Source organism: Chaetura pelagica, unplaced genomic scaffold, assembly GCF_000747805.2.
Source record: "Chaetura pelagica isolate M959 unplaced genomic scaffold, ChaPel_1.0 scaffold363, whole genome shotgun sequence".
Classification (NCBI taxonomy): Eukaryota; Metazoa; Chordata; class Aves; order Apodiformes; family Apodidae; genus Chaetura; species Chaetura pelagica.
The window spans coordinates 2324921-2351548 of NW_009952720.1; the positions used below are offsets into that span (position 1 = coordinate 2324921).

The 26628-nt window shown below is 49.2% G+C and overlaps 2 protein-coding genes across 5 annotated transcripts in view; one reads left to right on the forward strand and one right to left on the reverse strand.

The window, feature by feature from the left end:
• Positions 1-106: 106 nt before the first annotated feature.
• NCF2 (neutrophil cytosolic factor 2) lies at positions 107-10213 on the forward strand. Its single transcript, XM_009994648.1, is given in 15 exon segments — positions 107-280; positions 1397-1479; positions 1763-1871; positions 2097-2231; positions 2578-2685; positions 3586-3645; positions 4768-4811; positions 5021-5162; positions 5745-5858; positions 6044-6105; positions 6727-6757; positions 8195-8355; positions 8435-8546; positions 9219-9369; positions 10116-10213. Coding segments are annotated over 15 exon segments (1584 nt in total).
• A 3263-nt stretch (positions 10214-13476) lies between these two features.
• Positions 13477-26628, reverse strand: part of SMG7 (SMG7 nonsense mediated mRNA decay factor) — a 30751-nt gene continuing 17599 nt past the window's right edge. For 2 of the 4 annotated variants that reach the window (XM_009994652.1, XM_009994649.1), the window contains exons 14-22: positions 23479-23623; positions 21876-22264; positions 20565-20930; positions 18950-19099; positions 16760-16840; positions 16046-16205; positions 14574-14744; positions 14326-14477; positions 13477-13827 (exon numbers count right to left, since the gene is read on the reverse strand). In XM_009994652.1, the coding sequence (XP_009992954.1) occupies positions 13714-13827; positions 14326-14477; positions 14574-14744; positions 16046-16205; positions 16760-16840; positions 18950-19099; positions 20565-20930; positions 21876-22264; positions 23479-23623 (1728 nt within the window). In that variant the 3' untranslated portion in view covers positions 13477-13713. The remainder of the gene's footprint in view (positions 13828-14325; positions 14478-14573; positions 14745-16045; positions 16206-16759; positions 16841-18949; positions 19100-20564; positions 20931-21875; positions 22265-23478; positions 23624-26628) is intronic. The other 2 variants (XM_009994651.1, XM_009994650.1) reach the window with 1 other exon arrangement.

The window sequence follows — 26628 nt, forward strand, 5'->3', positions numbered from 1 at the left end:
GCCAGGTTTGCAGCCCAGAAGGCAGAAGCAGAAGGCAGCAAGACGAGCCAGGAAGGACGAGCAGAGGGGTGAGACCCACCGGGTGCCCCGGGACCCCCAGTGCACCATGTCCCTGGTGGAGACGATCCGGCTGTGGCAAGAGGGGGTGTGTGCAGCGGACGGGAAGGACTGGAGAGCAGCCCTGCAGGCCTTCATGGCCGTGCAGAATCCCCCTGCCAAGATCTGCTTCAACATCGGCTGCGTCCACCTGGTGCTGGGGCAGCTGCCCGAGGCACAGCAGGTAAGAACCAGCCCCCTGGACCCACCACCCCACGGCACCTTTGCCCACCGACCCCGGGTGGGGAGGGAGGAATCCAGGGTGCAGCCTGACCAAGGGAAGGAGCCAGGGCTTCTTCAAGCTGGGATGAAGCAGAACAAGCCCCAGGCTGTTCCTGCTGGACATGTTTGCCCCGTGAATCAGAGGGAAGCAGCAGGAGAGGCTGCTCCCCCTCCTTCCACGTGGTGCCTGCAGACACAAGTCATGGAATCGTTTTGATTAGGAAAGAGCTTTAAGATCATCAAGTCCAACCCTTAACCCAGCCCTGCCAAGGCCACGCAGGTAAGAACCAGCCCCCTGGACCCACCACCCCACGGCACCTTTGCCCACCGACCCCGGGTGGGGAGGGAGGAATCCAGGGTGCAGCCTGACCAAGGGAAGGAGCCAGGGCTTCTTCAAGCTGGGATGAAGCAGAACAAGCCCCAGGCTGTTCCTGCTGGACATGTTTGCCCCGTGAATCAGAGGGAAGCAGCAGGAGAGGCTGCTCCCCCTCCTTCCACGTGGTGCCTGCAGACACAAGTCATGGAATCGTTTTGATTAGGAAAGAGCTTTAAGATCATCAAGTCCAACCCTGAACCCAGCCCTGCCAAGGCCACCACTGCCCCATGTCCCTCAGCACCACATCTACAGGGCTTCTAAATCCCTCCAGGGATGGGGACTCCCCCCCTGCCCTAGGCAGCCTGGGCCAGGGCCTGACAGCCCTTTGGGTGAAGAAATTGTTCCTGATATCTGATCTAAACCTCCCCTGGCACAACTTGAGCCCATTTCTTCTTGTCCTGCTGTTTATTACTGGGGAGACTGACCCCTCCTCTCTCCCACCTGCTCTCAGGGAACTGTAGAGAGTTACCAAAGGTCTCCCCTTAGCTTCCTCTCCTCCAGGCAAAACGCATCCAGTTCCTTCAGACACTGATGGTTTCAGCTCCAAAAAACTTAGGACCCTGGCCCAGGCTCCAGCACCCAGTGCCACAGGGAGCCATGCCCAGCTTAGGCCCCTTGGCTAAAGCAGGACAGGCATAACTGCTCCAAAGCCTCAATTCTTGGCAGGTCTTCCATTCTCACCCCCTTCCTACCTCCATGCAGGCATTCACCCGGAGCATTGGCTGTGACAAGCACCTGGCAGTGGCTTATTTCCAGCGGGGGACAGTGTTTTACCTGCAGCACAAGTGAGTGGAGGGCTTTCCCATTTCTGTTCTGCTGCTTGGGGGAGATGCCAGCCTTCACCTGAGGGTGGCCCCGGGGGGGTTGGGGCCCCAGGGGCCAAATCACAACCCCTCGAGGTCAAAGAGAGTGACATTCTTGGGGTTAACGCCTTGGAGCAGCTTTCCTCCCCGTGGGGTGTCTGAAAACACTGCCAGGAGTCAGAAGAGACCCCACTGAACTCAAACACCCCAGACACAAGGGGTACTGAACAGGCAGGTGGTGACACCCTTGTCCTCTGCCCCACAGCCATGAAAAGGCAGTCAAGGATTTCAAAGAAGCCCTGGCCCAGCTGCGGGGCAACCAGCTCATTGACTACAAGATCCTGGGGCTGCGATACAGGCTCTTTGCCTGCGAGGTGAGAAACCCTGGGCTGGCAGCTTTGGTCCCACGAGGTGCTTCATCATCTCCAGACACCTGGGCAGGGGACAGCAGAGGTCTCTCCACGCCTGGTGGAGAAACAAGCCAAGCAGGTGCAGCGCTCCGTGAGACGTCCCCACCTTGCTGTCCTCTCCTGCAGCCTGCTCCTGGCAGGGTCCAGCTGCTCCAAGAGCTGCTTCTCCTGCTCTCCTTCCCCTGGCAGATACTCCACAACATCGCCCTGGTCCACGCCACAATGCAGGACTGGGAGAGAGCTGAGGAGCACCTGGCTCTGGCCATGAGCATGAAGACCGAGCCCCAGCACAACAAGATCGACAGGGCGATGGAAGCCATCCTGGTAGGGAGGGGCAGGGCTCACAGCTGCTGCCTTTGGGAGGGAGGAAAATCCCAGGGGACAGAGAAACTGCCTTTTAGCTGCAGTGTGAGAAGAAAAATGCAGTGGGTTGAGCAAAATGGGGGTGTCATGTGGAGAGAGGAGGTGGTGGGAACAGCTTTGGATCGCTAGGGAGGCAGGGACAGAGAGTTTGGGTTACATGGGTGGCATCAAGGTCCATCTAATGGGGCTGTCACGGGGGTGTTTGACTCTGTGGAGTGAGACCTTAACCTCTGAGGCAGAAGGAAGGGGACATGAAGCAGTCTCTGCTCTCACCTCTGAAGAAGGCTGTGACTTCTCTGTGCTACAGAAGCAGAAGCTCTGTGAGCTGGTGGCCATTCCCGCCGGGAAGCTGTTTAGACCAAATGAGAAGCAAGTGGCTCAGCTGGAGAAGAAGGACTACTTGGGCAAGGCTATGGTAAGAAAGAAGTATCTTACTTATTCAGGCTGAGCCTGTGGGCTGAGGAGAGCTGCTGATCTCTGAGCTGCTGCCTGCTGGGTACCCAGAGATATGGAACTGGCCCATGTCTCAGGGATCCCTCCCAGGTGGAAGGGAGGGATGGCACGTAGGGAACTGTCTCCTGGGGAACAGGCCACCTGCAGGAGCAGAGGAGCTCAAAGCATGTTTCTGCAGAGCGTGGCCTCTTCTCAGTTTAGCAAGACATGAGGGACAGTCACTCAGCTGGAAAGGTCCCACTGGAGCTTCAGCTTGAGCCAGAACTTGATCAGAGGGAGAAAGAGAAGCTATTTAAAAACTGGCACCCAGAAATGACCTCCAGTTCTTCCCCTGCTCCATTTGAAAGGGGCTTCTCAGCTCAGATCAGTGAGCACATTTTTCTCTCCTGAGTGTCCAAAGTCCAAGCACAGGGATTTCACCCTCTGGGAAGTGCCCCATGGGCTGTGCAGGTGCTGGGGAATCAGACAACTGAGAGCCAAACAGCTCCTCAAGTGTCAGGTGATCCCCAGGAACTTGCACACAAACATCTATGAACTTCCTAAATGATGCTTAAAGTCACCTACAGGAGGTAAGGGCTCCAGCTGACCACTTTGACTCCCTTCAACATTTGTGATGAAAAGATAAAGGGAAACTCTTCTGCAGTGAGAGTCATGATGACCTCAATGTTGGGCTAAGACCTTGCCACGATGAGAGGTGAGCCAGCAGCACTCCCAGCCTGTAGTCAGAGATGCCTGCAACCACAGCCTCTTGAACCCAAGGCATGCCCAAGAGCTTGGCTTGGCCCACAGCAACAGAGGGTTGACAGATGTCTAAGGGAGGTCTATGAGCACTAAGTCACTACTTGCCTGTCTCTGGCCATAGGTGGTGGCATCTGTGGTGGACAAGGACAGTTTCTCAGGATTTGCTCCACTCCAGCCACAGGTAAGTCACCTCCTCAGGAAAAGTTCAGGAGGGTGTGGGGATGGGAACAGTCCTGCAGCTCACCAAGGGCTCTGGCTCGTGGTGAGGAGCAAACAGCAGCACTGCCACCATGACCCTTCCACTCTGGCTGTGGGGAGGGGGCAGGCCCTGCCCACACATCTCAGCTGCTCTGTCCGTCATCAGAGAGTGCAGCCCAAACCCACCCATGGCTGTGGTTGAGGTTCAGCTGGTTCCCTGAATGGGGAAGTAGGGGCCTGGTGACACATCCTCTCTTGCTGTGGGCTGGTGGCTTTCAGCAGGCACTGCTCACAGACATTCTGCAGGACTGGGTTCATTGTTCATCACTGGGTTCATGTGCCCAAGCGTGAGTAGAGAAGCAAGAGCAGTTCTGCTCTCATTCTCCATCCTCCTCCTCCTCACAGTTCCCAGAGCCCTTCACAGTCTCCCTGCTGCTTCCCTGCTGATGTAGCAGCATCTTTCCAGCTCTAAAGGCACCCGAGAGTTTTAACTGGAGCTTTTCAAGGGAACAGGGGGACGTGGAGCTGCTGCAACCTACAGCACTGTTACTCAAAATAACATACACTTGTCTTAACACAGCCAAGTATTGACACCCAGAGTCAGGTCTAGCTCAAGTAGCTTCTTCAAAGGGTTGATAAAATTCACCAGAGACCTTAAATGAGGAGAGACCACAAAGCACCACAGTGGCAGGCAAGGATTTTACGAGACAGAGAAGACACAGAGAAGCACAACTTGCTGCTTCAACTGATCTCAAATCCCTGATCTCAACCCTGAGCTGAAACCAAAACCCCGAGCGTGAACGAGCCCTGAAAACCGGCGACTGGGGGAAGAATTTGGAAACTGCTCCTTTGAAGGAGCAAAGCCAGGGATATTCCTCAGGGCACTTTTGGCAGCTGTTTTATGGATCAGGGTGGCAGGGAGATGAAAACCCACCACAGCTGCCTGCAAAGCCACAAAGTACTCCCTTTAGGTTCCAAACACCTGACCTGGTGCCAGCACAGGGAGGGAGGAACCATGTAGGGGTGAAAGCTGCAGGACATTTGTGCAAAGTAACTAAAGTCCTCCAGATGACTGATAAATTTCTTTTTCTCTTCTTGTTGGTAGGCCTCTGATCCTCCACCCAGGCCTAAGACCCCAGAAATCCTGAGGTGAGTTGGGTGAAAGATGGACAACACCACTAACCCTGATCCAGGCTCATCCTGGACCATCGCGGGCAACTGTCCAGGTGGCACCAAAAACTCTGGTGGGGGGGAATGTGGGGTGGCAGGGAACAGATTGTAGAGGCAGAGGTCTGGGTTCCCCCTATCAGGTAAAGAAGCAATATCACCCACCTTCCTGGCCACTGCTCCCACCCCAGGGCCCTTGAAGGGCAGCCACACCGTGTCCTGTACGAGTTCATCCCCGAGACCGATGAGGAGCTGCCGGTCCTGCCAGGAAACATTGTCTTTGTCTTGAAGAAAGAGAAGGACAACTGGGCTACAGTGATGTTCAATGGAAAGGTACCAGGGGTGTGCTTGGCAAGAGGAGGTGGACAATGGGGTGGACAGTGTGAGGATCTGCAGAGAATCAGCAACTAAATGAGCTTCTGACTTGAGTCACAGAATCGGAGAATGCCAGGTTGGAAGGGACCCCAAGAATCACCTGGTCCAATCTTTCTAGATAATAATATAGTTTAAATTAGATGGCCCAGCACCCTATCAAGCTGAGTCTTTAAACTGCCCAACACAGGGGACTCCATCACTTCCCTTGGGAGATTATTCCAACGTCTAACTGTTCTCATGGTGAATTTTTTTTCCTGGGCCCCACTTGGAATGTCCCCAGGAGTAACCTGTACCCATTACCCCTTCTCTTTTCCCTGTGACTCCTTGTAAAAAGGGAGTCTCCATCTTCTTGCTAAGTCCCTTATGTCCCCCCTGGCTTAGGCCACAGGGTTCAGTGAAACCCACCCAACCTGCAGCAACTAACCTTCAAGCCTCAGGCACTCACCTGGCTTCAGGGCAAGAGGAGGACAAGCTCAGCTTGCCCCCAGTGGCAGGTTGCTTCCTTGCCAAGCAATCCCCACTCCTCTCCTTCCCCTGCAGAAAGGGATCGTCCCCTGCAACTTCCTCGAGCCTGTGGAGCTCCAGAACAAGCTGCACATTCAGGTGAGGAGGCCCAGGAGGAGATAGTGTCCTGGGGAGAGAAGATCCCCACGCGTTCACCCACCACCTATTCTGGGTCTTCAAGTAGGACCCACCCCTCCAACTCCCTTCCTCTCATAATGCTGGGGTGGGTTCTTCTGGCTTCACCCTCACGTGAGCTGAAGGACCTGCAAAATCAGTGCCCCAGCTCCCTGAGGAAGGGTGGGATTGACAGCACTACCTTCTTGCCGTTGGCACAGGAAGAAATCCCTACTGAAGCTGAGATCCCAGAGCCACCCACCTCCTCAGCGCCCGAGAAGCCGCGGCGGCCGCCACCAGGTCAGTGAGGGAGCTGGGGGAACAGGGGTGCCTTAGGGTGCCCCCAGCAGCAAGTTTGAGGTGGTCTGCTCAGTGCTGCGTCCTCACGTGTTGAGACCAGGGCTAGAGCTCATCTCCACCTCGGTCCTGAGTCCCCTTGCAATGGAGGCTGGAGAAGAGCTAAAGCAGGAGGCAGAGATGGCACCTGCAGTGCTGAGGATGGAGTAAAACAGAGCCCACGGGTCCCTGAGGAAGCAAATCCCTCTTAATTAGCACTAATGGGAAAAAAAGCTTGGGGGTAGGAACAGGGCAAGTGACCCAGCTTGTCCAACTCTTGGACTAGAAGGTTCCTTACAGGCTTTTCCTAGAGCAGGGCCCTGGCGATGGTCTCAGTGCTGCTGCAAGCTGGGCTAGCTGTGAAGGAGCTGTGGTTGCCCTGGGAAGGGGATTCCTGGCCCAGTGCTACCCAGTGTCCCAGGCCTGGGGCAGGCATGGTGGCACTTGGGCCACCACATGGCCCCAGGGGAGTTGGTGCAGGGTGCTGGGAAGCTGGAACAGGGCTGCAGGGCTCTCAGGGACTCAGGCTGACTTGGTGGTTTAAAGCCAGGGAGCACACACATTCCAGCAAGATGAAACCAGGAGCCAAGGGGAAGCACATGGACAAGCAATTGCCCAGCCCCTCTAAGTGGGCTTGAGCCAGGGTCTGGTGGGGAAAGGTGGACCAGATGACTACTAATGACAGGACAGGGCTGACATCCCAAGCACACATTGGCTTTCAGTGGTAAAGTTGGTAGAGAAGATGGCTGTGGCTCATGAGAGTTAAGGGCAAACATCTCAGGGAGCATCTTCATGGCACCAAAAGCCACTGCAGCTCCAGCAGTGGGACTGCACCCAGGAGTGTCGCTCTGTCTCATCCCATCATGAGCACAGTTTTGTCAAAGCACTGACAAAAGACACAACAGATCTTTGTGATGGGACTTCATCAAACCTGCATCCCATCACACTACCTGGAGGTCTGAACTTCGCTTCCTGACCCCAGGAGGACAAAAATCACCTCCAGTTTTCAGTGTGGACCTGGGGAGATCAGAAGAGCAAAGACACTAAAAATCCACTCAGGAAAGTCATCCCACTCCTAAAGCTCCTGTGCTTACAAGAGGGAAGGGGCAGAGCCCAAACCTCTGCTTGGTGGTTACAGCTAAACCTTAGGGATGAATCCTATCACAATTGATGCTGCCTCCATTCAAGGGTCCCCCACTGGTGCCAGGGCTGGTCACTGTAGGTAATGACAGGGGTCAGGAAGAGCTGCAGGAGATCTGAATGCATATTTAGGCCCACAGCAGCAATGCTGACCCCACCCCACCTGCTGAGCCACCTCTTTCTTCCTCCACAGACTATGCTCCTGCTACTGCAACACAGCCCACAGAAACAGACAAGGTAACATCTGGCCAATGCAGATCCCAAGATCCATGTTACAAACCCCATAGCACACTGAAAGGTGCTGGCATGACCAGCAAGTGTGCCAGCCCAGGAGGAGTTTCAGGTTTTCATCATCCAAGAGCTTCTCCAAAGCAGGATGAGAGTCAGAGGGGCCAGCAGGTCATCCAGACCCAGCTGGGTGACTCAGGCTTGTTGGCCATCAGCAGAACCCTTGTGCAACTCACGTGGCACTTGTGAAGGGAGAAACAGGAGAGCTTGGCTGTTATGCACCCACTTGTGGGCAGGGGCAGTGAATCAGAAGGTCACATTGGGCAGAGACAGGAAAACATGACAGTCCACACTCAGAAAAAGAATGAGGGGGGTTGATGCACCTCAAATTTGGTCACCAAAAGCTACAGTGCTGTGGGCTACAGGGCTGTGAAGTGCCACTCCTGTGCTCCCTCCTGGGCCAGGGCTGCCAACCAGCCACACAGCCAACCAGAGCTTGGGTGGCCTGACCACTGAGCTGACCTGAGGGAAATGTCAAAGGCTGGATAGGCCAGCACAGATTTTTCCCTGACCAGCAGCTCAGATCTAATTCAAACAACTCCCATTCCCATGTCCTGGTACTTTTCCCTGCCCTCTCCAAGCCACACAAGCTCTCACATCCAGTTTACCACCCACAGGAGGCTGAAGCAGCCACCTCCAGCCCCCATGTCCTCAAGGTACATTACAAATACACAGTGGCCCTGCAAGTCAAGCCAGGCCTCTCCTACATGGAGCTTCTGGACCTGGTTTGCAAGAAGCTGGAACTCCAGCCCGAGCACACAGAGCTGAGGTGAGGCACCACCCACTGCCAGCACCAGGAGCCAGGTTTTTGGGGCTCCCACCCTTACCTGTGTTCTTGGCACACCCAGGTACAAGCCTGCAGAGAGCCAGGAGCTGGTGGTCCTGAGCACAGAGAACCTGGAGGCAGCCTGGAGCCAGAGCAAGGACAACTGCCTGACAGTCTGGTGTGACATCACGGAGGTCAGTGACAGCCAGCAGTGATGGCCACCTCTTCTGCCCACTCCTGGCAAGGAACCTAAGCAGCCCTTGCCTTTGCTCTCCTTGCCAGAAGCCCAACCCAGGCTTTCAAAGCCAACCAGCAACCTGTTGAAAGGCAGAGGAGCCAAGGGGGGAGGAGAGGAGAAGCAGAGCTTAGAATCACAGAATCGATTTGGTTGGAAAAGATCTTTAAGATCACCAAGTCCAACCCTTAACCCAGCCCTGCCAAGGCCACCACTAACCCATGTCCCTCAGCACCACATCTACAGGGCTTTTAAACACCTCCCAGGGATGGGGACTCCACCACTGCCCTGGGCAGCCTGTGCCGGAGCTCAACATCCTTCTGGGTGAAGAAACTGTTCCCAATATCCAACCTAAACCTCCTCTGGCACAACTTGAGACAGTTCCCTCTTAATCTATCACTTGTTCCTTGGGAGAAGAGGCTGACCCCCCTGTCGCTCCAGCTTCCCTTCAGGGAGTTGTAGAGAGGGAAAAGGTCTCCCCCTCAGCCTCCTTTCCTCCAGGCTGAACACCCCCAGTTCCCTTCAGCCACTCCTTGTAAGACTTGTTCTCCAAGAGCTAGTATCTCTTATGCAGGTACAAAGGAACAGGAGAAGTAAAAAGGTGTCCTCACCAGCTTATCTCCTGCCCTAGGGAAGGGGCTTTTTGCTGGAGAACAAACCGGAGGAGCCGCCACAGGAGGAGACAGGACCAACCCAAGTCATAGCACAGTACAATTATGAAGCCACCCAACCTGAAGACCTGGAGTTTCAGGCAGGAGATGTGATACTTGTTTTATCCAAAGGTAATGGTGCTCCTCTTCTGGTGACAGGGGAGGGACCTCCCAGCTCTGGTGAAAGCAGGGCCTGACCTCAAGGTGCCCAGTGGTAGTTGTGGCTTCTCAGCATCTGCCCAGTCAGCCCCAAAACTTTTGCTGAAAGGACAACCTATGGACACATCCAAGATTTGCTTTCCCATTGCTGTGTCACCAAGCTTCCAGTTCCCAAATTCACAGGGCAAATGTGCTCCATTCCCATAAAAAGCAATGAAAAAATAAGTATCCAGCCTACTGAGGTGTTTCCACCCTCTGCTGTGCAGGCACCTGATGAAGGGAGGGTTGGCAGCTCACCAGCCCAACCTACAGAGCCACAAGACAAGCAGGATCCAACACCTGCAAGATTGCTCTCCACAAGTGCCTCCTGCCCCTGCAACTGCCACACTCACTTTGTTTCCACTACCTGGTATCCAAGGCAGCTTCTGAGCCCCTTGGTTTCTATTTCAATCTCCTTTCCTCACCCTAGCTTGGCATTCTTTCTTACCTTACAAACTTTGCTCTGGCTTGGCATTCTTTCTTACCTTACAACTTTGCTCTCTGCCTTGTTCCCCCTCAGCCCCTTTCCCCCACATCCCACTCTCTACTAGGCTTTGACATAGGAATTCTCAGCAGAACACCTGCAAACAGTGATCTTGGGCCTGTCTGGAGCACGTGGAGGTCATTATGTTCCTGTACATCCCAAGGGTGACAAAAATTGTGTCCATTTTACCTTCCAGTGAATGAAGACTGGTTAGAAGGTCAGTGCAATGGGAAGATTGGCATCTTCCCATCGGCTTTCGTTCAGGAGTCAAACACTAAAGACCTGGAGATGTGATTTCAGAAGAGTTTAAGGTTGTGGACATGGAAAGAAATGAAGAATTCAACTGTTGCCATTAAAAAGTTTCCAAAATAATCACTGCACTTAAAATACGACTTCTACTTGTATTAAAAGCTTTATCTTCTGTTTCACCCTTTGCACTGTTCTCTAAAACAGGTACTGATTAAAAAGTTGCTAATTGTCTTCCTGTTAAGAATATATTCAGTCCTAAGAGCTCTGCTTACCAACAGACCTGCTGGCAACAGCTCTGTCTCACCTTCACCCTGCCCTCAGTGATGCTTTTCTACAGAGAAGCCAGGGGCTGGGAAAACCCAGGAGTGGGTGGTGCCACTTGCATTGCCAGCCCTGCTGACAGGGCCAGAAGAGGAACAGGAAGCTGTAAGATCAGGAAGGGCTGAATTTCCAACAGCACCTACTTATTCCTACCAACCACAAGAGGTTAAACAAGAGATGCTGTGCAGCCTCACCCAGCTCCAATGGACAATGCACTTCAAACCCACCCACCAGTACAAATATACACATTGTTCACCTTTTGGAGCTGCATCTCAAAGCTTTTTCTCAGCAGTCAGAGGAGACAGGAAGTTAGAAAGACACTCAGCAGGTCACACAGCAACACAGTTGTCACCTCTATAGAAGCCCATACCAATGTTGATGCCCTCTTCCCTATCCAAGAGGTTTGGGCCCCCCTGCCTCTGGCACTACTCTCAGACCATCTCCCCCTCCCTGGCTGCTGGCAGCTGCTCCTTCTGGCATTTTAAAATTATCTGCCCTGCTCCATCCTTGAAACACACAAGCTGGAGCCAGACACCTACAGTGCTTGAAAGATGCCAAGGGCAGCAGTTTTCCCACTTTGGCTCCTATCAGGCAAGTTCTGCAGAAGCCTGCTCTCCCAGCAACCTAAAACCTCCTTTGTTTTTGAAGGAACTTGTTGTTTGGACCCTATAAAAATCCACCCTTTAAAAAACAGCACATCTCCGTGGTTTTCTTTTGATGGATTTGGAAAGATGCTGTTGAGACACCAGATGCAAAGAGCCAACATCCTGATCTGCAGGCAGGTTGGGGGCAGAAAGGCTCCATCTCCTCCAGCTCCCCTTGCCTGTGCCCTGCCAGGCTCAGGTACCCCAGCCAGGTACTGAGGCAGAGCTTTGCAAGCTCCTCAAAACACATGGCACAAAATCACACATCCAATTACCTGCACTGAGCTCAAGCCAGAACCTCTTGACTTCTTATGCTGTCTTTCAAACAGAAAACCAAACCAAAACAAATGAACTTCAAACCTTCTTCTGACTTCTCCAGAAAAATAATGCATTTTCAAGAGCTGGCAGCCAAGTGACACAGGAAATAAACGTGACACACAGACCTGGGATGGAGAGAACATGGTTTAATTAAAGGCAAAGCTGATTTCAGCAGCTGCAGTTCTTGCACAGACAGACAAAAAACACAAAAAAAGCTTACGACACAAACCAGTTTCTGTTGGAGGCCCCTTCCCTCACTCCCCCGGGGGCATCAGAGGGTGGGAGGGGAGTCCCAGCCCAGAGTCGGAGGCGTTCCCGAGGCCGGATGCTCATGCACAAGTGGGACCCTGGCACTGCCGGGAGGGAGACCTGGGGGGGCTCAAACACTGGAATGTCGCAGCTGCCTGGGGGCACAGCTCGAGAGACAAACTGGGAGGGCTGGGGGAAGTACAGAGGGGCTTGAAGGGTGCAGCTGGGACCCTGGCACTGCCGGGAGGGAGACCTGGGGGGGCTCAAACACTGGAATGTCGCAGCTGCCTGGGGGCACAGCTCGAGAGACAAACTGGGAGGGCTGGGGGAAGTACAGAGGGGCTTGGTTCATCTTGCCACTGGGTGGGAACGTCGCTTTTTGGACTTTTTTAAAAGGAAACAGAGCCTTGAAATGCAACAAAGAACAGGGATGTTGCTAAGATGGAGACTGGGGGGGAGCTGCTCGTACCCCCAGAGGAGGATTGGGTCTCCTCTGTCTTCCCTTTTTGTATTCTCTGGGGCTGCCCAGACTCCAGTGCCACTTTGGCTCCTGCGTGTGCTTTGCTCTGCAGCTGATCCCCAGCTCAGAGATCCTGAATCATCACACAAACCCCTACTGCTCAACACAGCAAATGGACATGGAGATTGTTTCCGTCACTTCCCTGGGAAACCTAACAAAACTGTCATCCTTTTAACGAAGCTTCCAGTCTTCCTTCCCCCTAATAAATAGCAAATAAAACGTTTTCCTCTTCCCTTCTGCACCTTTGCATCTAGGAACAGCACTATGCTCCTCCCCCGTGTGTGGGTGACACACGTGTAGCCACGGGTGCTTCCAATTTCACTCCCAGGACTGGAAGTTTGGGGCTGCAGCTGGGGGCAGGGAGGGCACAGGTTTCTGCAGAGCAGCTGCGTGCCTGGGGGGGTGTGTGCACTCCCCACAGCCCAGGCAGACTGTCGGTGTTACCCAGCCCTGCTGGACCCCTGATTCTTTTCTGCAAGATGTTGCACATTGGAGATGAAACTACCAGCGTCCAGCGAAGATGGGAGGATGGAGAGAGAAAGAAAAAAATAACAACAAAAAAAACCCCAAACAAAAACCACTGAAAGCTTTCTACCTACCTATTAAAATGGGTCAGGTTGTGAATGCACAGACTAGCCTGCCCTTGGAGGGGCTAGCCACTATGCTACAGTAAAAGTACAGGAATCAAACATTAATTTAAAACCCCATAGCAGTTGACTTGCCCGTCCAGCAGAGCGTTGCGATGCCCCGTGCCACCCGCCACGGCTCCCACACCTACTGAGAGGAGGGCATTTCATGCTGGAGTCTCTAACCCACCCACGGGCTGGCCAAAGCCTTTGGGTGCAAGGTGAAGTGGTGCCAAGTGCCAGACTCTCCTTCATGAAACTCATTTGCTAGCCCAGGAGATCGAGCCCCACCTTGTCACCAACCACCTCTGACCAGAGCAGCACCTGGGGCTTTCATTGCTACACACTGACTACGAAGCACGTCTGTGTACGGAAGAATTCAGTGTGATCTTACTACTGAGAGAGTAATAAAGATGTTTAGGAGTAACTTCAACTACATTCTCAGTCAGCGAAGCAATCATTAATGGATTCCTATTTTATCTCCCCAAAGAGAGGAAAAGGATTGAGAAGTTCTCATTGGCTTCTCCCATCTGCCCTTCGCTCTCAGCTTTTGCTTCCCATGTGGCTGGGGACATGCACGATGGAGAAGGTGAGAGGCGGTGATATCGGGTTACTGAGTGAGACAAGCAGCAGTTCCTCTCTCCCTCCAGAGGGCCCAGGGATGGGAGAGTTCCTGATGTTGTTTCCTTGCACTGCGGACGTTTTTTTTGTGCACACTCAGTGGGTTGGTGGAGCACTTACACCCTCCTGACAGCAAGGAACAGAAGAGAGGGCTGCCACCTGCACAGGACTGTGTGGGCCAGTCCTGCAAACCCAACATGCCATGGTTTATGGAGCCTTCGTTTGCAAGGGTTGCCACCTCTTGTCTCAATGCGGCGGGTTCATGGTGCCTTGTCCACGTTGCTGCTTCTGCTTCTGCTGCATTAACAGCTGCTCCAGGGCTGAGGGTCCAGGGTGCATCATGGAACTGGACCAGATGGACTAGAAACAAACAGCCAACACTAGCACCTCCCTGTGTTAAGACAGCCCCCCTCTTATGGATGAGAAACCACAGACAGTTTTTCAGCAATCTCCCTCTTTGTCACTCATACCTGGCCTATCATGAAAGTTAACCAGATTTCAAAGGTGCCCTTCATAAGAGAGGTTCCCTGGAAGAAGCTTCTCCTCCAGAATCCTCATTACCATAAAAATTCATCCCACCTTCACAGTTACTAGTTTTAGACTACTTAAAGCAAATGTTATCATTTCTTCCAGTTCTGCCAGCCTGGCCTTGTTCTGCAAAAAATCTAGAACAGCAAGATCCAGAAAACTAACATCTACCAGCCCTGGTCACCCCTCCCACACTGCCTGTGCCAGAGAACCTGCAGGCAAATCCTTCCCCTTCTGACACTGACTCTTGCAATAGGGTAACGCCCATCACCAGATCTTCTGGCCCCACAGACAAGGACTCATTCCTGAGCTCAGTTCAGCCAAACATACCTTCAGGCTCTCCATAAGCACAGCAGAGGAGTCCTCCATACTGGGGGGACCTTGGGCTGCCCAGGTGCCACTGGGAGTGCTGGACTGGTGCCAGCTGCTCTCCGAAGACGACGACGTTGCTGGGAGATAGTCCAGACCAAACCCTCCCATTGCTAGAACAGGAGAAGGACAAGTTCAAAGGAACGTTGCAAAACCACCATGGGACAAACACCAACTCACTCCACACAAGCTGGGCAGGCAGCACTTGCCTGGCTTATCCGTTTTCCAGCGGTCTGCGACTCTCCTGTCTCTGCTGTCCGGGGTCCCAATAGGTCCAAAGTTGGAGAAGGGAACAGAGTTGTGGTTATGGGTTGGAGGGGAGCTCGGCAAGCTGCTGGGGTTGGAGGAGTGAGGAGACTGGCTGGCTGGTGTTGAGTGATCTAGTGATTACAAGGCAAGAGGAAAAAGGTCAACAGCAATGGCAGGAGCCTCCCAGGTTTCAATGTCGTGGTGCTGCTACAAATTCTGCCAAAGCCCAGTTTTTGGTCAGTTTTTATTCCCTCCATTACATGAGATTAATGCTTAAGTTCTGAATGAGAATTTGTGTGCTATACAAGACAGAATGGTTGTGTTTAATGCACACATGTGCTTACCAGGGAAGCAAAACCCAGGAAACCTCAAGAGGGCTGGCTAGCCAAAGCCATTTTCCCCATGTTTCTTGAAGAACTTTGCTCAAACTAAATAAAAACCCACAATAAAGTTTTACCACTTGAACTCTCAAGTCTGTGAATGTTTTACACTTCTGTGAGTTTTCAAGCAATTCAGACCAGAACCCAAGAGTGAACCATTGAGGAGAATGAGGATGGAGAAGCCTGTCTGTGGGCAGGAGAGAATGATGCCTGGAGACAGCCCAGCAGAGCCAGGTGGCAGGAGATGATCCAGTCTCAGATGAGGAGGTGAAGGGAGAGAAAGTGGAAACCATGTGAGCCATGAATCCTGCTAGAATAAAAGCACTTGGCAACTCCTTCCTTTTCACCCACCACCACTATTCCTGGTCAGTTGCTGGAGTCTCAGTACGACCAAAATTCTGATCTGGTGCAGATGTTGTTTAAAATCCACTCAGCTCTTGGATTACACTAATTCCTCCCCTCAGCTCTTCTGGCTTTTTAGTGAGAGTAAAATAATGACATAACAGTTATGGTTTATGCCTTTTAGATAATTACTAAGGAAAAAGCTGCTTTGCTTTTTGGCTGCTTAACAGTAAAAAAAACCCAAACAAAACAAGAAACCAAAACACAGAAAACCCCAAAAAAGCACCTCTTGTCTTTTTTTCCTCCATACTCTTCAGTCATATAATTTCTCTTTCAAATATCTACACTATGAAATCCAGTTCTTCCTGCTTTTTCCAAAGAAGCAACACAAAATATATGGATGTTTGAGCTAAAGCCCTACTCCCAAATACGCTTGTTAGGAATCTACCTTCAAGAGATATTCAGGACTTAACACCTCCTACAACTTTTATCCTGCTCAACTAATTAAAATCCAGGCTCTTACCCTACAATAATTACAGAATCCCCTCACACTTCTGAGGATAATCAAAACAAACTAAACTTCCAGAGACCTTGTCAAGCAGGTTTTTGTTTTGTAATTTCCAGTTATATTTAACTTGCTGTAGGTTCAATATTAACTGAAATCTTCTTAAATCATTAGACAAAAACAAAACAAACCACAGCAGGATTACCTGAGCTGGCTGGAAGGGATGGAGACCACGGAGTCCCTTCAAACAGAGAATATAGTGAAGTCTCCTGATGGGCAACTGAAGGGCTGACTTCTGTTTTTGTGCTGGTATTCATGTTTTTCCCATAAACCTCATTGAACATGCTGTTATTTGGATATCTTTCCTGGAATAAAAACAAAATTAAAAATGAGATATTGGATTTATTTCAAACACTGAGACTGTATAAAGCAAACAAACAATTACAGACACAAATATTTTCCTAACTCCTTTTCAATCCCCAGCCCCCTCTCTTCTTTGACCATTTTATTTAAGATTAAATCCATCACATTGAATAAGGACAGATTTCTCCTGACTGGACTACAAAGCCTTCACAAGAACTTTACATTCCAACTACCAAAGAAAACTGGATCAAGACCCTGCTCAGTTATTTGGAAGAGAATGGGTAATCCATTGGTCATGAACAATAACCTACATGATTCTACTAAGAGCAAGGGACCCATGAACTCAGCAAGATTCAACAGCACATGTGCAGAACTACAGTTAGGATTAACTTTGTGGGAAAACAACTCATAAAGGCAAAGATAATCTCACTGATACAGATTGAGTTTAGACATGTGGATTCCTTTCAGGTTTACCACTGGTTTGAACTGAAGGATATCCCCCACATTTCTGCCACATTACTTAGTTTCATGGCTGCAGACTCTGATCCTCACTTACCTGATTAAGAGAAAAGCCACTGAGGGAGAGGAAAGATGATGACTGAGACATCAATTCTGATGGTTTTTCCAGCAGAGACTTCTTCAAAAACCAAAAAGGGGAAAAAGAGCAGTTAGTGATCAGTTTTGCAGGAAGGAAGTACACTATCAGAAACTGCCAAGGTGGTTTGATCACATTTAAAAACCTTCCTTGTAAAACCACCTCCAGCACCTTGGAGGACAGGGAGGAGCAAACTAACAAATGCAGAAACTCAGCAGTTTCCCCACTAACAGTAGCTAATATCTAAAACTCAACAACTGTGACAGCTGAGAGCCTCAGACAAATCCCCCTGCCAGAATAGCTTTTCAAATCCTCATACTCTGATACATCTACAGGGGAGATTCCTGCCAAAAAATCTCTATGGTTGTGCACAATCTTGTACAAATGAGACAGGATCCATCCCAGTGATCAGAGGATTCCTCCAAACATTATTAGACTCTTGTATGTTGCTACTGACAAGAGCATCTCTGCTGTATAGATATTCTTAGACAGCAAGAGTAGCCAACTGCTGTGATTTTTTAACTGGGTTCAACAGTCCAAGTTTCATTTAGCCCTCCCTCATTTTCATTATAAACTACTACAGAGAGGAAGGAAAAAAATATCCCAGTGTTTAAAACAGAGGTCCCAAAACTCCCCTGGGGAGTTAAGATATTATGATGTTAAGGTGTTATGGATCATGACCTTTTCCACTGTCTACACCCCTTCTCGTGCAGCTGGTTTTTTCAATATCATTTTTCCCAGCTTTTGCTTCAGTTCTTATGATTAAGCAGTGCAAAGCAGGGTCTCTGAAACAAGCCTATTTAGGGAATAAACAGGATCCATTATCATCGATACATAACCCAAAGCAAAACTATAAACCTCAGCTGGTGGACAACATTTAGGATCTGGATCACCAAGCCACAGAGCTGGTGAAGCCACAAATGAAAACTGTGAGTGATGCAAAATGGAAGCTGCAGCCTTGTACCAAATAACAGCTCTTCTGCACTCACACTGGCTCAGCATGTCACTTGTTCTTAAAATTAGTTGCTCAAACAACAAAAACCTAAACTAGCATCCCTCTCTCTTTAACATGGGTTCAGTATCTGCAATATCTCTGCTTTTATCCTGTAAACTGAAGATAAACAGGCTTCTTTTCTTGGCAAGTGGCTCCCAGCTTGCTAGATTTTCAAAGTGACAACTCATTACATTGAAAGCACTTTTTAAAAGGCAAACAAAATCCATGCTTTGCATATCCACACAGCTTGCACAGAGAAGAATTTCCTTCCATTTGTCAGCAGAAAGCAACTGCAAGAGCTTCAAAGGAAACTACTGAAGAAGCAGCTATTAGTTCTTAGCAAAGGTATGTAAAATGAGACAGAAAGAGGTGTCTATTTTGCTACTGCCTGCTCGGGATGGCACGTAAAATAACTAAGGAATAAACTTAACCAGAGACTTTGAGCAGTCATAAATAACTCTTTTCTGTTACCACTACAAATCTGAAATAGTATTTAATGAACATGCTTGCAGCCATACTGGAAAGGCATGCTGCATTTTCAGAGGCAATTTACACATTCAGGAGCTCTAACGCCCTCCAGCTATTGAACTAGGAAGGTTTTAATACATAAATATAGATAGAAACCTCTCTCATCAACTGTAAAAAATTACTATTATTTCTATAGGAGATAATTATTATTTAGCCAGTTGAGTAAAACTTTCTTCCAAGGTCATTTGGCTCTTCTAGAATCTCTTCAGCATTTAGTAGGACAGTTTCCCCCATCTTCATGTATTTTCATATGTAAGTGACAATAAGCCCCACTTGTTCTGATAACTTCCCACAGCTGCATCTGTGCTCCCCTGTCCCCTTTTTACTCAGCCCACCCAATTGCAGAAGAGCAAGTGCACTCAACGATGCATCAAAGTCACTCCTGCAGTTTGTACTTATAAAAACCCCACCAATTGATTTCTGAACAAATTAGCAGGCCTGGATTTAAGCTGAGAGCTCTACCACAGGCCTTCAGCTAGTCAGAGCTCTTACATGAAGCCTAGCTTAAGGGTGAGGCAGGGAAGTGGACAGAGGGATGGGGGAAAGGAATTTCACTTTTCTTATCATTTCACAGAAGAGTGAGATGCCAGTTAAGAGTGAGAAGCAGCAGAATTATGTCAAATACATACAAAGAGGCTTCGTCCAGGAAGAGAGGCGAGAGGCCCCAGCAGAGCTGGGTAAAGATCAGGAGGATTAGAGAAAATCAGCTCTTCCTCCTCCTCCAAGGCAGCCAGACTCTTTAACAGGTCCGGAGGAAGCAGAGGGGAGCTCTTGGGGTCCTAGTGACAGAAATGAGCACAGTGAGACAACAGAAGGCAGAAAGGGGAACAGCAAGAGGCAGTGAGGAGGGGCCAAGCGACTGCAGGACAAGAGAAGAGAGCGTGAGAGAAAGGCAGAAGGCAGCATGCAGGGGTGCAAGGGGAGGACTCAGCCCAGAGGGTGTTGAGTTGCACAGAAAGTGCTGAGCAGAAAACAGACCCAGCCACATGGCCCAATGTGTTCTGAGAGGAGCAGGGACAGGCAGCCAGTTTTAGTGGAGCGTGGGCTTCCCGCTGCATCCATGCAAAACACTGAACCTGTTTTCCCATTCAAGGAACATAAAAATCTTACAATTATCATTCTTCTATATCTGGACCAGTGGGTAATTTAGGTTTCAAGTAAAATTCCAGTTGCATCTTCTTCCCTCCTCTACTTGTGGAGTTTAAATCCCATGAGACTGACTGCTACTCCTAATGGCTCCTACTCCAATGTGCAGCTGACCAGACCACTGGGCCAAAAAACCTTGCAACATGCTGGTCAAACCTGACATCTCAAATTTTGAGAGAGGCTGAAAACACAAGCATCTTGGGCACAGCTTCTGACCATACTGCACTAAGGCAAGGTCTCCCTTTTAGGGATGAGAACAAGGCTTTGACCCTGTCTCTATCTGAAAACCACAACCTGCCATCTGGGGAGAGACAGACTCCTATATGTTGCCTGGCTTTTTTTCTGAAGGAAAAAGCCAAGTGATCTGAGCTGACCTCCTGAAAATCCTGTGTGTTTACAGAGGCATAGCTGACCAAAGGTTTAAAGAGGCCTCTGTTTAAGTTTCCTTATAAACATCACCAAAAGCACTCACAGACAACTCCAGGACTGTTAATAAATAACAAAGTCTGCTGGTTTTATGCAAAGCAACACCAAGCACCACTGTGTGAGCAGAAGCAGAGTGTTCCATTAGCACTAAGGAAGTGCAGCTAAGGAAGTTGTTCAGTGCTCTCAAGGTGCAGTGGAATTTGCAAGAAAAATAAACAGAAATCATTCAAGACAAGACTGCTCCTATCATCAATTCCCACCTTCAACCTGTCTACTTGTAGCCTCAAAACACTCAAAAAGCTACATGGGTGGTGCTAAGAGTTCATCTAAAGGGTAATATAATAAGTCAACTGCAATTATGGGATGGCTTTTATGGCTTTCAATTGCCAGAGAAGAACTTTCTCCAAAACTATCAGCTGCCATGACCTGACAGACCCAGTGCAGAGATCACTGTCACATCTACAAGGAGCAAGACTCACACCTGCTTGAAACCAAATCCTCAAAAGCCAGATCCCACCACCAACTACAGCGGCAAATCCAGCCCCGGTCGCTGGAATCCCATTTAACATCAACCAAGACCTACAGGGCATTCATGAATTTGAGAAAACTCCTAGAGTTGTCAGGAATATCAGAGCCTCGCTGGTTTTCACCGCTTACAAGATGGATCTTTACCTCAAAGGTCATCCTGGAGACAGCATCCTGCTCTGGGCGGAAGACTCCTTGGCGCTTTCCCCTGCGGTCCACGCTGGACTGCTGTGCCATCACCCTACTGTCACCCATGCCATAGGCAGGGTCCCAGTAATATTCTGGCACCTTGACTTCTGAGGGGTTCTGGTTATATGGCTCCATTGGGAAAGGCTTCATTTTTTTCTCCAGAGGTTGCTGTTGCATCACGGGGGGCTGTAATGACTGTTCAAATAATTTTAGAGGGTCCTGGGCCTGCAGGTAATAGGGCTGCTTGACAGGCATGATCTTCCCCAGCGAGCCTTGGACTTGAGGTGGGCTCCAGAGCTGCTTTGATGAGTCTGTCTGGGGATACTGAGGCAGAGACAGGTGATTTCAGCAGGGGGTATGAAGAATTAATACTAACCGAGTGTCTAACTCCATTCACATTGTCCATCTGGCTCCCCTGTGACAGGCAGGTCACAAACAGTCTGATTTGCTGCGTTAATCACCCAAAATTCACAGTCTGGATATGCAGCTAATGCTCCCTAGAGTATTACACCACTAGCACAAGCAGAGAAGCCTAAGACAGAAACACCTGAAATACCACCTTCGTATCTCATCTATTAACAGAAACAACACAAAACACATTCCAGGAAACACTAAGATCCTCTTAGGTAAGAATTGTGTTTGTAGCCACTAAACATCAGCTCTTTTTCAAATCTGCCCAGAATTTCACAGATAAAAGATTCCACACTAAGGTCTTGAACAACAGTTTCTAAAAGGTAATCCAGTAATGTTGCCATTGATTTTTGGACCTGTTGGAAAGAGTCCAGAGGAGGCCATGGAGACGATCAGGGGGCTGGAGCAGCTCTGCTATGGAGACAGGCTGAGAGACCTGGGGTTGCCTGGAGAAGAAAAGGCTCTAGGGAGACCTTAGAGCAGCTTCCAGTACCTGAGGGGGCAATAGGGAAACTGGGGAGGAACTTTTTACAAGGGCATAGAGTGACAGGACAAGGGGGAATGGCTTTAAATGAAAAGAGGGGAGATTTAGAAGAGATATTAGGAAGAAATTCCTCACTGTGAAGGTGCTGAGACACTGGCCCAGGCTGCCCAGGGAAGCTGTGGCTGCCCCATCCCTGGCAGTGTTGAAGGGCAGGTTGGATGGGCTTGGAGCAACCTGGGCGGGTGGCAGGTGTCCCTGCCCATGGCAGGAGGGTCGGAACAAGATGATCTTTAAGGTCCTTTCCAACCCAAAGCAGTCTGTGATACTATGACATTTTAAAATGAAGCTTAGCACACTGCATCAGTCAAGTTTACCTGCTGGAATCCGGAGTGGTGTGGTGGGCTCTTCCCCAGGCCCTGCACGGCTTTCGTCGGGGACTGTTGCTGCTGTTGCTGGGCCAGAGCTTGGACCTGTAACTGGCTTGTGGACTGTGCTGTTGCCTGAGCTGGTAAAGATGAGAGGGGTTGCTGGGAAGGAGGTGGTGTTTGCTGAGGTCCCTGGGTCATTGGCCCTGGTCCAGAGGGCCGTTGCTGGCTGTAAGGAATGTGGGATTGTTTCCCACCTTGCACCTGGTTTCCTGCGGGCGAGTGAGCTGTGGGCTGGAGGAAGGCTCCTGGGACAGAAACACCACCTGGGAAGGTGTACCCCGTGCTCATGGAGAAAGCCACAGGAGGGGGGACAACGTAGGCTGGAGGTGGAAACCCTGGCAAAGATAAAAATGCACCTTTCATCAAAATTTGGCAAAGCACGAAGCTCCTTCAAGAAAACAAGTAGTGTGGGGTTTTGGTTGTTTGGGGTTTTTTCCTGTTTTGCTCATTTAGACCACAAGGACAGGAAGCACCAAACAGCTTCTATACATGCACCATAAGGTCCTCTCTCACTTTTGTACATATGTGGCTGCCAACAAAGGGTTATTCAGGGTTTTTTCTGGAGTTTTCTTACGATATTGCAGGCACTGAGAACAGTCAGCCAGGGCACATCTGGCTCTGTGACACACACACACATGCACCTCAATCTCCCAGCCTTCTTTTCCCCCAGCACCTTTCTCCTTAACCATTCTGGGGTTTTTGATGCTTTACCCACAAAGTTCCTCTCCCTCCAACACAGGCATTTTCAGGGACGAAACTTCTAGACAGAAGCAATCAATAAGTCTATTGCCTCCTCCCAGGAGACCACTAGTCTCAGGATCAACTCAGAGAGAGACAGATGGTCAGCAAACAAATCCTCACATCTGCAAGATCAATTTCTCTCCTGTAGCTGTCACTGAAAAGCCAGGTTTGGAAGGCAGGCTTTAATTCTAGGTCTCACAGGCCAGGTTTTCTGCTGATTTTTGGACAGGGAAGATGTCCCTCTGTCTTGCATTGAGCAACTACCCCTAACAGCTGCAGGGAAGATACAGCTTCCAGCTATTTTGTGAGCAAACACAGCAAGGTGTGACAGGAACACTCCACAACAAAACAGGAACACGCAGCACAGCAACAACAGCAAGCATGACCACACGAATTACAGCTCGAAACATGAGCATCACCACAAAACAAGTGAGCTTTAAAGGAGAAAGCAGTGTGATTGATCCTTTATAATGGAGTCCTGTGCACAGAGAACACTTCCTTCTCAGCTAGAAGACTCTGTCATGTTTTCACTAGCTACAGAAACAGCCTACTGTGAAGTTCCTTGACCCACTAACCAAGACGAAAGGTGGCAGATTTCATTACAGACCTAGATCTCAAAGCATAAGGAATTTTATTTATCTCTTTTCAGTTCAGCTATGGCCTTTCTTTGCCACTTGGCAAGATTCTCAACGTGAGAAAGCATGTTCATTAAATCAGCTCCTACCTCCAGAGGCTGCAACAACCACTATTACAGGGTTTCCTTTGCAGTCTGCAGCAAAGCACACTTCAAAAGAGCAATGCAAATTACCTGGCCGGCTAGGAAGGGGAGGGAAGGCTCCTGGGTGATGAATGGGGATGAACTGAGAACTGCTGGCCTGACTGGGAGTCTGAGTTACAGGTGTTTTCCTGGCTTCAGACACCGGAGTCTTCCTCATCTCCGTCTGGGATTTCACCTAATGCAAAAGAAAGCAAGAAGAAATTGGGTAACTTTTCCTGTGACCACCCACATGATGTCTCAAGCTAAAAAAAATGAACACCCAGATTGTTTGAGAGATTTTCTGTTTTCCCCCTAAATATCTGGGAGAGTTCTGGGACACAGGAATGCAGTTCCCTCCTCTCTGACCTCTGCCTGGTTGCTCTGCCTGTCCTCAGGCACTCCTTGCCTCCCAAAAGCACTCAAAGGATATTGACCCTGAAGACTGCAACAGGCACCTTCTCTAGCAAGAGAGTGGGAAGTGAACATGATCCTATCCTCAAACTATACAAAAAAACTTACCAGGCTGCTAACCTGCAGTGCCTTAGAAGCAAACCAAAACGTGCAGATGCTATTACACTTCTCTCACTTCTGCTTCAACCTCACTCCTGCTACTTACCCGCAGCACCTTAGAAAACAAACCCTACCACGTTCTTCCTAGAGAACCCTTTCAGCCTAATCCACGTGGTGATGCAGATCCCAAACTCCTGCACACCACAAAATTCTTTTGATCAAGAGCATACAAGACAAATAGCAGAAGTGCTTTAACCTGTTTCAGTTTACTGTGTAACTGCTGTATGTTCTGTTAAAAGAGCTGCACCAGTTAAAGGCAGAGAGAAGAATGTAATGTAATGTTTACCTGATTCTGAGTCTGCTGCAGTCTGGGTCTTCCTGGAGAGGAAGACAGAGGGGAAGACTACTTTCCCTTTCTGTTCAGCTCAGCAGAACTGCCTGGAATGCAAGATGGAGCAGGCAGGAAAAAGACAGCAAGCAAGGAACCTGGGCAATACAGAAGAGGCCCAGGAGCAGACCAGGAGCTTCAAAAGGTGATTGAAAGAAAGGGACCAAATAAAAAAAATCCAAACCAAACAAACCAAAACTGTGCAAGGTTTATTTCAACATTTAGTGCTGCTGAGTTAGCAGGAGTTAGAGGGCAGGGTTTTTTCTGCCAAAATCAGATAATCTTAAGTTTGTTTTCAAATAATTCTGACTTTCCCCATTTAGAAATTATGGGAGTGGAGTTAATTTTTTGTGTTTAATTAAAAAAAAAGTAGATTGTAAGACTGGTTTGGGTGTGATCTCCCACTAGAAATTGTGAGAGAACTCCATCTCAAGGTCTGGCTGATGCTAAGCACCATGAATGATGCTCATGCTGCATCTGTTCACTCCCCACCTTCACCCTTCATCACATTCTGTATATTCAGCTTACATTGTGCTGTCCCTTTTCTCTCCATAATAAGCCAAACATTTTTATAACCCACACTGAGAGCTACGCACTCTTTTATATCCATGTCAGAGAATTCAAAGACACCTGTCCTGCCATGGGATCTCAAACCATGACCTCTAGTCCATCATAAACACAAAGCTGCTATAACACTTTTCGAAAGTTGACTTCTAAAAGACACCCCCTTCCCCCTCCCATGATTTACAGTTAATTTTAAAAGCTAAATAACTAACCTTGATTAATCAAGACAGACGAATTTCAGTTGCTTCCCTGCTCCTACCTGACCTTGCCTCAGAAGTGTCAATGCCATTAAATATTTAATGCCCCAGTGGTATCGAGGGCTCCTACACGATGCCTGGGAGAAGCACCATTTCATGCCAGAGACCTCCTGAGAGCCCATTACACCTCAAGCAAATCTGCATGGAACCTTCCCAGCACCTAAAGTTATCCTGCCCAAAGGCCAGAGATTCAACCTGTATCACACTTCCATGATCCTGAGCATGCAAGCTACTCACTTATCTGCAAAACTGGACTGATGACTTCTGCATAACATTCTTCAAGTCTTTGCTAAGTAGGAGTTGCAATATTTGCAGCATTTAAGCTTTTGAAGGCAATGAGCTACAGACAAGATAAAGCCTGAATTCTCAAGGAAGGTTAAAGCAGAGGGCTAACAGACCACCAGGCAGTGCAAAACCAACCATGGTTTCTCCTCTGTAGGGGAAGCAAACCTTCCCCATCTTCTGGAGTAGGGCTGGATAAATAACCCCAAACTATATAAGACAAAAAGCATTTCATTGCAATAGCTGCCCTAAGAAATACAGTTGATAAAACTAAGAAATAAAACATCATTTCCGTTCAACGACAGATAAGGAGTGACCAATGCATCAGAACAGGTTCTGCTACAAGCTGGGTTTGAAATCAGTTTTTCCCAGGTTTGTTATCTCTGAAGACTAAGATGAGCAAATTTTTGATAAATCAGGTGGGTTAAAATGAAAATATCTTCCCTATGCAAAAATCTACACATACTTCTCAGAGATCTGGTGGGCTTTATCAGCCTCAAGTCCTTATTTTGCAACCTGGGGACATGAACACTGTAACTGGGAGTTGTGCTCAGGCCTGCAACCACACTCCAGACATGTTCAACAAGTACATGAGAAACTTGCTATGTTAACTCATCTACCTAAGTTATTTTTCAGATACCAGACTTTTTTGGTGACACATGAATGATTGCCACATGGCTTCTGTAGACCATTCCCCTTTGTCCCCCTTGGTAGGACCTCCTGCACAACCAACTGAATGGTACTACCAGTTCAGACCTTCCCTTTCATAATGATGATGCTTAGCAGGAATTAATCAGGAGGAGAAGCAGAAAAATAATTCAAGGGTCTTAACAGCACAAGCCAGAAAGACTGAAAGAGCTGGTTTGTCCAGCCCAGGGAAAACACACCTCAATTACACAGGCCCTCAGAGCCACTGCAAAGAGGAAGGCTTAAGTTATTTTGCAGACCTGTCCTGGGAAGCAGTAATAGGCTTAGACAGAGGCAAGGGAGATAAAAGTACATTAGGAAATAATTTCCACTTGCAAGAATGGTGAAGAACTGACACAATTTCTCCAGGGAAATAATAGTCTCCACCACTATCATTAAATAGTTCCAGACATCATCAGGGAATGACTGAGATGCAGCCAAACTATCCAGGTACAGACCAGATCAACCCTGAAACTCTACACCCTCATTTACAACAACTCAATGGAAGTCAGA